The 9,959-nt window shown below is 38.3% G+C and overlaps 1 protein-coding gene across 3 annotated transcripts; it reads left to right on the plus strand.

Annotated features, from left to right (window-relative positions):
- Positions 1-851: 851 nt before the first annotated feature.
- LOC143905874 (uncharacterized) lies at positions 852-8,490 on the plus strand. Of its 3 annotated transcripts, none has more exons than XM_077421521.1 (5): positions 852-991; positions 2,689-2,891; positions 3,120-3,883; positions 7,623-7,774; positions 7,897-8,490. In XM_077421521.1, the coding sequence occupies exons 3-5, from the start codon at positions 3,122-3,124 to the stop codon at positions 8,300-8,302; spliced, it is 1,320 nt and encodes a 439-aa protein (XP_077277647.1). In that variant the 5' UTR covers positions 852-991; positions 2,689-2,891; positions 3,120-3,121; the 3' UTR covers positions 8,303-8,490. The 3 variants fall into 3 exon arrangements, with proteins under 3 accessions (XP_077277647.1, XP_077277648.1, XP_077277646.1); XM_077421522.1 differs by having other exon boundaries at positions 918-1,175; XM_077421520.1 differs by having other exon boundaries at positions 972-2,464.
- The last annotated feature ends 1,469 nt before the right edge of the window (positions 8,491-9,959 follow it).

The following is a 9,959-nucleotide window of genomic DNA, read 5'->3' on the forward strand; positions in this document are numbered from 1 at the left end:
CACCCTGCACAGCTGGTACATCTTTACAAACTTAATTAGCAACTATCGCTTATAGCTACAGACTTATTAGCCTGTATATTTACTTATTTCAGTATAAAATAATTTTTAAAACGTTCATATTAATTCTGATTGCAGACGGACCTTCGGGAACACTAGCGCCTTCTTCTTTTACCATGAATAACTAAAAATTTATATTTCGGCTAATTACCAAGTTTATAAATATTTAATTAAAATTATCTGGGTGACTCACAAACCTTTTTAATTACACTTCATAACTCTTCATACAAAATACAAACGATTCCGTATAAAAACTTTTATTAATTTATCTATTTCGGCTAAATGCATGGTGTAAAAATAATTAATTAATTACAATTAAACGAATGACTCACAAACCTTTTCAATTGCACTTCAGAAGTCTTCATACGAAATACAAACGATTTCATATGGTAGATTCTTTCCCGGACATTCATTTCCGGTCAAATACTTGCTCCTCACAACGCAACGCAGTAATCCGTAAAGGTGCGAATTCATGGGACGCTCGTTTCAGCGTATCGCAAAATCGCAAAATCACGTGATTTCGCGCTGACGCTAGCGTCAAGCAAAGAAGGCTGAATTTTCTCAGCTTTAGCGTCAAAGCCAAAGCAGCGCGAAGACGCCGAAATTTTGACGCTGTTTTCCTTTTCATGAATTTCAATTGACGCCGCCGTCACGTGTGGTCATGCGACCTTCTTGCCGCTGAAAATCAGCGTCGAGCGTCAGCATGAAAAGGCACCTTTACTGTGGTTGGTGAAATTGGCTCTAAAGGATCCCTAGCAACAGAGAATCAAGCTCGCCATCTATATCTTCGCGCTCGACGGTTAATGGTTAATGCTAAGTGACGGAGAGGTTCTCCTATAAAAGTCCATTGTGAATATATTCGACATCACGCGAGAGCGAATCGCCGGGATACGTGCCAGAAAAAACAAGTAATCGGGTCGTCGCGTTAAGAAAAGTGAGTGTCCGTTCGTCCCGCGTGATAGACGCGGGGCTTCCGACAAAAAAGTATCATTCGCGGGTCGAATTGAGTCGCGCGAGACGTACGCTAGATTTGGGCAATTGATTTTTGACGTCGCCCTGAATGCCGTGTCACTCCGTCGTTTCGTCCGTTCGGACACAAGTTGTAACGAACGGCAGTCGTGAGTACATGCGCTTGCAAGAAAAACTGAAGTATTCAAATTTCATAGTCTGCATACTAATCGGAGTTCTGTGGTGGCAAGAGGTTGATACTAGCAAGAAAAAAAGAGAGAGTGTGTGTGTATGTGTGAGAGAGAAAGAGCGTGAGTGAGTGTGGTGTGTATATGCGTGTGTAAATAAGTGAGTGAGGAAAAGAGAGGATGCGCGTGAGAAAGAGAGAGAGAGGGAGGGAGGGAGAGAGAAAGAATAGGAACGAGAGAGATGCCATCGACCTTGCTTTTCTAAAATGGAGCAAAGAGGGCTTTTGTGTGTGTGTGTGTGTGTGTGTGTGTGTGTGCGTGCGTGCGTGCGTGCGTGCGTGCGTGCGTGTGTGTGTGTGTGTGTGTGTGTGTGTGTGTGTGTGTGTGTGTGTGTGTATGTGTGTGTGTGTGTGTGCGTGCGTGCGTGCGTGTGTGTGTGTGTGTGTGACGTGGGCAAGCGGGCGAGTGAGTGCGCAAACGCGCTTTATACCAATCACAAGCTCTCTTCTTTCGAACGGGTGAGTCTCTCGAAGCAGTCGAAGCATCCCGTCGCGGCAGGAGACTACGTTAACTACGTAGCGTTATCCGGGTAACGCTCCCTTCAAGCACAGACACAGAGTCCCCTGTCGGGGCCACGTACGATCGTCGTCGTCCGCCGCGGTCCTTCCGCGCAAGGACTTCGTATGCAGAGTACTGTGTAGCGCCATCCGATCGCTTTGGGCACCACGTTCAAGTGACTCTATGTCCCGCTAATAAAGGGATAGACATCCATAGAAGAGGTCGAAGTAGGAAGTCGCGTCGCGAGTGATCATGAATCAGCCGGCGATGTGCCCTACTTTCTGTCGCCGTCACGAAGGCGATGCCTGCAAAGATGACACTTATCCCCGTGGCATGAACCGAACCCGATCGGCTACGGATTCATCCGTTCGACTAAGCGTCGATACTAAATTGACGTGCTGCACCCGCCATCGTCGCGAGTGCCGCTGTTGCTGTCGTCGTCGCCGACGCAGCGCGTTATTCAGCGTGTTATTCGGGCCGTATACCCGGAGACGAACGCGCGACTTGGCGCGCGACGTCGCAATCGCGATCGTTTATGTTGCGACGCTCGATCTTCGCGACTCGTGGCCCCGGGGCTGTCGGCGATTCCGTATGCTCGCACGCGCGCGAGCGAGAGCGAGCGGGATAATCTCGAGTTCCTCGCGCGGGACTCTAACCGCGGTTTGACTCGCGCGCGGAACATCCGCGACACGCATGGATCTCATGGACACGCGGTGAGTGACACCGATGGTAAGGCATCGCATACCGGCGATGCACGCTTCGCAACGAAGCGTATCACGCACACATATTTGTGGATTGTCGCAAAAAAAAAAGAATCGGATTCACGTGAGAAAACAAAATCCCCCAAAAATGCACCTTAAAGAATGCTAACTTTTAACGTCTCTCGACTTGTATGACGTTTGTATCAGATTTGTGACATGTAGAATTTTTCACCTAGGCCAGTCGATCTTAAGGACGAGTGCTTCTGATACATCCGAAGGTCTTTTGGCACGTTTGCGGCAGTTTGGAACATTATCTTTATAGATGCAGCATATGAGGGATTAATATTACTAATCTCGGCATTATTACACTGGTGTGCCTAGATTGACAAGATATTTTTTGCTGTACCTTCGTCTTCCATCTTATATCTTTACTTATAAGGTAAATATGTTTTAATCTATAATTTTTTACAAATATATCTATTAATTGTGTATCTAATAATGTTTCCAAAATTGTCTATTTTACATTAAAACACATTTGATCAATGTTCTATGTCCTTTCGTAAAAGAAACACTTGATCATTTGAATATAACTTAATAATATATGTATTTTATTCTAATTAGATAATGCATCATAAAAATTAAATTTTTCTAAAAATTTAATTCTTAGAGATGTCATCCCGAGATTATGACAGAAGAAGAGGCGGTAGCAGCAGTAATTCGAGCAGGCTGCGAATGGATACGAGCGTATCACAATCCAGACCACATGGCGAGAGTTCGAGCAAGCGAAAAGAGATAGACAGTGTAATGCGAAAAGCACGCGAGTCACAATCGAGCTACTGGAACAAGAAGCTGTTGGAAGCGGAGGAGCGAGATCCGAATAGATGGCGTCACAGCGGATACAAAGAGTTATACGTTGGCAGTAGTACCGAACCTAGCAGGGGACATCCTAAGAGTCCGAGAAGCCCGAGGTCGCGCAGTCCTCACAGTCCACGACCGCGCAGTCCTCGAACGAGGAGTCCACGATCACCGCGCGAACGTTCTTCCCGCGAGCACAATAAAAATAGACCGACTGCTCGCAGTTCCAGCACGGGTAGCACATGTTCCGACAGATCATGTTCCGTCTGTTCACCGAAAGAACGACGACGCGTCGCGCCACCATCTCGCTCGCATTCGAGATCGATCAGTCCGATACGAACTAGGGCACATCCCAAAGAAGTTATTGCATCTAGTTCGCGAGCCTTACAGCCGCGTACTAGACCGCGGTCACCGCCTCTACCACGACCGCGTACACCACCGCCAGCGCCGCAACCGCCACTGCGTCATCAGAAGGATTACAAGAACCTCAAGGAGAAAGAAGCCAAGGTTCGCCGTAAAGAGAAACATCATAGCAGATTACCAGAGGATCCACGAGTACCAGATCCTATCTCATTGGTAAAATAACTATTTCTTATCGTTCTTTAATCCTTATCATTTTTTTCTATGTCTATTCTATGAGACTTGTAACAATAACTAATTTTATAGAGAAAGATTTTCTCGCAAATGTTTTGTATTTAACAAATATAAAGTTATATATTGATAGTTTCTTAAATGGTACACAGGGTGAGCCATTTTAATCAATCCATTGGAATATCTCATAGCCTTAATGTTTGAGACAAAAACGTTTTAGACAAAAGTTGCATGGTTTGAAGGGGACCACATGATGGACATATGGACTTAACCCTGAGTGATCTTTTCAAGGTTGCCTCAAAAATTTTAAACCCCTAATAAGAGAAATCGAATAATATTAATTTTTACGTTTGCAATTTTACTAAATTGAATACGTCTACAAAATGTAATCAAATTTTTTAAAATAATTTTTTTTTACAATCGATTTCTTTCATTACTCTATGTATAAAAGTAAGGTAAGGTCGATACTTCGACAATCGTAAAATGAATACTTCATGAGATAGGTCATATTTTATATTAAAAATATCGTGACAAACTTTGAAACATCTCAGGAAATTCTTAACGAAAGAGAGCTTATTATAGTGTTTTGAAAAAATCTTGAAGTCAGCTACAAGAATATGATATGGAAAATAGGGGGTTTTGAAATTAAAAAAAAAGGGTTTAAAAAATTTGAGACGACCTTGCAGAGGTCACTCAGGGTTAAGTCCATATTTTCATCATGTGGCCCTCTTTAAACCATGCCAACTTTTGTCTAAAACGTTTTTGTCTCAAACTTGAAGGTTATGAGATATTCCAATGTATTGATTGAAATGGTCCACCTTGTATATACATGGTGTCCCTGAACTAAGTACCAAAATTGGTACTTAGTACATGGAAGTACATGGCTTCAGTACATGGAAACAAGTCGAAAATGTCTAATAAACATAACTCCGAATCCGGACGGTTTCGGAGTTATAAGGTATTGAAGTTGCTTTCGTAAAAAAACAAATGTTTAATGTTCTTAATTCTTTTTAAAGCTTTACAAAAGGTACTCAAAAATTTATTCACGATTTTCTCTCAGAGCAGCTGTGGCAACTGACACTTAATGTTGTCAATGTCATTCGCGAAACCCCAAACATATTTTTCAAAAAGTTTGAAATAGTTTATTAATTAGTTCTAGAAAGTGTGTTGAAGTCGACAGAGGAATTATTGAGCTCTTTTTGTAAAGCTTTAAACATAATAAAGAACATTAAACAACATTTACTTTGTTTTTCTTACGAAAGCAACTTCAATATCTTATAACTCCAAAATTGTTCAGATTTGGACATATGTTTATTGTACATTTTTGACTTGTTTTCATGTGTTTAAACCGCTGTACCAGTTTTGCCACTGAGTTCAGAGACACCCTGCATATACAGGGTCCAGATCAGGTCAATAAAACTTCAGGGTCTTACAGGAAATTGAGTTTGGAATAAAAAAGTTTCCATAAACATTAGGTCCGGAAATGCTTCGTTAAAAAATTGACTTGAAAAAAGGGATAATACAAAGGTTACATCAATGAGATAATTCAGAACAATTTTATTAAAAGTAAAAGGAAAATAATTTTTAACTAAATTATTAAATATGTTCAAAAGATGTGTCCCTATTCATTAATGGAGTTTTGGCATTTATATAATTTCAAGTTTCTGCTTTTTTTTTGTTTTGAGCTTATTTTCTTTTAAACACCTTATCAGAAGTAAATGAAATTGGTGTAATTTAGGTTGTTATTGAATTATCTATCAGATTTTTTTTTCTCAAATGAATAAAGGGTTGAAGTTATTTTTAAAAATCATAAAACAAAGATGATTGTTGTGATTTTTTGAAGTTCATTAGCTATAACTTTTTAACACAAAGCGTTTCCAGACCTATGTTTATAGAAACTTTTTTATCCAAATTCAATTTTCTATAAGACTCTGAAATTTTATTGACCTGACCTGGAACACTCCGTATACCGGGTGTAACATAAATATGGGCCGCTACTTTAGCGGTGTATTTTATTAATTAAAATGAGCCCAAAAAGTTCATAAACGTAATATAAACGTGTGTCTCAAGATGCATCGTTTTCATATTACAGTCATGTTTGAGTTGAAACTTCAGACAATTACAAAGCGTATTATTTTATTTCTAATAGCGAATTTGGTTGGACGCACCAGTGCGTACTCAGTGCACATTAAAGCCGTTGTACACTGATTTAATCTCTAATATTTAAAGCAAAATGCAAATATTTCGACTGATAAAATTGCCTAATACATATTTTACCAAATAGTACAATAAAGAATATTGAGGATTTCGTGACTTAACCCGTTTATATTAAACATACACTTTACGTTAATCTGTGTACAACGGCTTTAATGTGCACTGAGTGCGCACTGGTGCGTCCAACCAAATTCACTATAACACAATACAGTAGAAAGCGAAATTGACATAAAACAAATCTTAAAGCAAATGCTTACAGACGTGATTTCCAGCCAAAATACTCTGCTTCTCATTTTTTCACAAACACGCTTTTCGGCGTGTTGTGTATTTCATTGAACCCGTTTTCAGTGCGATGACGAAGATAATGTTGTCAACAGGCCAGGAGTAGACAATTTATTTTAGATGTCCCCAAAAACATTACACTAGGGGGGACCACTGGTGAACCATCCTTCGTGTTCCTTTAAATATGATTGTAATGTGAAAATAATGATTTTTTGGATATACGTTTATATGAATTTTTTGCTTATTTTGACGAGTAGAATACACTCCTAAAGTAGCGATCTACATTTATGTTACACCCGTATACAAGATAACGCATTTTAAATGCCCACCTTAAATATCTCTTAAACAATACATTAAAAAAAAATGTTTCAGATAAAAGTTGGAGGGTTCAAAGGGAGCTAATATAGTTGATCTTATTAGAGTTTGGTTTGGGGCCCGTATTGAGCCCAAGTCAAATTTTTTAACTGAAAACCCCCATTTTTTATTGTATTATTTTACTAATTTCTACTAGTCATTTTTACTATCATTTCTAATTAACTTGAACTACTTTTGTCTGAAACACTTTTTTATTTGCCTAATATTTTTTTAGATATTTTTAAGGAAAACTTGATAATTTTTCCAATATTTAGCTTATGATACCTCGATAATTGTTTGTTGGAGGGAAAAGTGATACAGGATTTTTTCAAATATTTGTGTAGACATTTTGGAGCTTTCATGTATGCACAAATATTTAAAAAAGTTGCGATACTATTGTAACATTTATATTCTTGAGACCAAATCAAGTCAAAAAGTCCTGTACCACTTTTTCCTAGGACAAACAGTCGTCGAGATATCGTAAATTAAAAATTGATAAAGTTACCAAGTTTTCCTTAAATATTTCAAAAAATATTAGACAAACAAAAAGTGTTTTAGACAAAAGTTGGTCAAATTAATTAATAGAATAAGATGGTACAATAAAAAAATAGAGGTTTCCATTTTTAAAATTAAGTGACTTTTACATGAGCTTGACATCTACACCCAATGTAAAACGAATATTACTCACACTTATGTGTTCCTTGCAACCTTTCAACTTTTATAAGACATTTCTTAGTGTAATGTCTACTTTCAGAGGTAACAGCTTGTAACACTTTAAATGCCATTGCATATTACACTATGTATAACAGTTTTTTTTTTTTTTTCGAAATTAGAATTTATGCATATCAGGAATACTTCTATTAAAATTGTGCAGATACGTAAACCGGTAAAAGTAGAAAAGACACATACAAGTCATGGAGCATCACAAATAATGCGACCTCCACCAGAATCTTCACCTAGTGACGATAGCGACAGTTCCTCAACTACATCTCATGTCGGGCCACCAAAAATGACATTATCTGAACGGTACTGACAAAATTATTCAGTATTGCAAAACTCAAATAAGTTTGGAATATTTAAGTTTATTTTGATTCTATTAATCATAACATTTTTCTACTAGTGATAACGATGATTCTGTATTTCCATAGATTTGGTAAGATGGCGCAATGGAGTGTGGATCGTAGGGACATGGAAAATATGCGCATCACAAAAGATGGCGAGAACGCGATGAAAGTCGTTATAGAAGGTGAGGAGAGAATTGCACGCCTAGGCTATGATTCGCCTCCTCCCGGACATTATCCTGAGTCACTTCTGGCGCAAGGACCAAGAGGTTTCGAGTGTTGGGACGATGTGCGCGTCCGATATGATTATTACAAGGCAAGGGGATATCTACGTGACCTCACTCTCGATGATTATATTAAATGGGAAGAATGGTGGTACAAGTATCAGGAATGGCTCGAAGCCGAACGTTTCTACGAGCAGTGGGCTTCGTCAAATCGTCCATCTGGTGGCAGTCGCAAGAGACGAGGACGACGCAATAACGCTACACATTAAGATATACAACACAAATCTCTGTTATGATTCATGCTCGATTTATGGACAGAATAAGCAGTGATATCCGTATGCTTAGAGTATATATAAGAAATATGTATGTATGTATAAGCTATGTATCGTAATAAAAAAGGATGTTTGTGCAAAACAAGAAATCGCACGGTTTGAAAAATATAGTCGAGGATTTCAGAGATTGTTTTATGCTTTACTGCCTTCAATATCTGAATATTTTAAAATTCACCTCAGCACCATGCAACGCAGCCTACAGAACAGCGGGCAACAAATTTATCAGCAAAATCCGCAGCGTGTGCCATAGGCTTAATGGAGGATTCACATTGCGTCCGATCACGTCCGATGTTCGATTCGTATGTATTTGACCGGAAATGAATATCCGGGAAAGAATCTACCATATGAAATCGTTTGTATTTCGTATGAAGACTTTTGAAGTGCAATTGAAAAGGTTTGTGAGTCATTCGTTTAATTGTAATTAATTAATTATTTTTACACCATGCATTTAGCCGAAATAGATAAATTAATAAAAGTTTTTATACGGAATCGTTTGTATTTTGTATGAAGAGTTATGAAGTGTGATTAAAAAGGTTTGTGAGTCACCCAGATAATTTTAATTAAATATTTATAAACTCTGTAATTAGCCGAAATATAGATTTTTAGTTATTTATGTTAAAAGAAGAAGGCGCTAGTGTTCCCAAAGGTCCGTCTGCAATTAAGGGGATGCTAAAGCCGTCCAAATTACCGACAATTCATTTCAAAGCTCTCATTTTGAAACGGCTTTACAGATCGCAAAATCCTTTTACAGGGATAAAGTAGAGGTACTAATGAAGGGTGGGATTGTCAAATAATTAGTAATAATTGAAAAAAAATTTAAAATGCTGTCACCTCAAAACCTTATTTTCTGATATAAACAGTTGTATACGTAATATGTACGAAATTAAACTTTCCCACCCTTCAGAAGACGTGCACAAACAATAACGTACCTTTGAAATTGAGATTGAAAGCCTGGAATAAAAATGAGAGCTTTGAAACGATCGTGTATATTTTTCACAAAAATATTCACGCAGAGCAGCAATTATGTCACAGCAGTAGTTCACGGATCTTGCGAGAGATGGCGCGATGGCGCACGCAGCTGTGGGCAGTTTCGGGGTTGGCTACATTGTCTGGTTCCTATATAGCAATCGAACCAGGACAGATATATGATACAGATATCTCGTTAGGCATTTTTACATTTTTTGCAATTATTACTAATTATTTTACAATCCCACCCTTCATTAGTACCTAAACTTTACTCCTGTAAAAGGATTTTGCGATCTATGAAGCCATTTCAAAGAACGAGCTTTGAAAGATATGTAGTACAGATATCGCGTTAGACATTTTTACATTTTTTTCAATTATTACTAATTATTTTACAATCCCAGCCTTCATCAGTATCTAAACTTTACTCCTGTAAAATGATTTTGCGATTTATGAAGCCGTTTCAGAGAACGAGCTTTGAAAGATATGTGGTACAGATATCGCGTTAGGCATTTTTACATTTTTTTCAGTTATTATTAATTATTTTACAATCCCACCCTTCATTAGTACCTAAACTTTACTCCTGTAAAAGGATTTTGCGATCTATGAAGCCGTCTCAAAGAACGAGCTT

This window comes from Temnothorax americanus, unplaced genomic scaffold (assembly GCF_048541705.1).
Source record: "Temnothorax americanus isolate GAGA-0224 unplaced genomic scaffold, ASM4854170v1 Scaffold69, whole genome shotgun sequence".
Taxonomy (NCBI): Eukaryota; Metazoa; Arthropoda; class Insecta; order Hymenoptera; family Formicidae; genus Temnothorax; species Temnothorax americanus.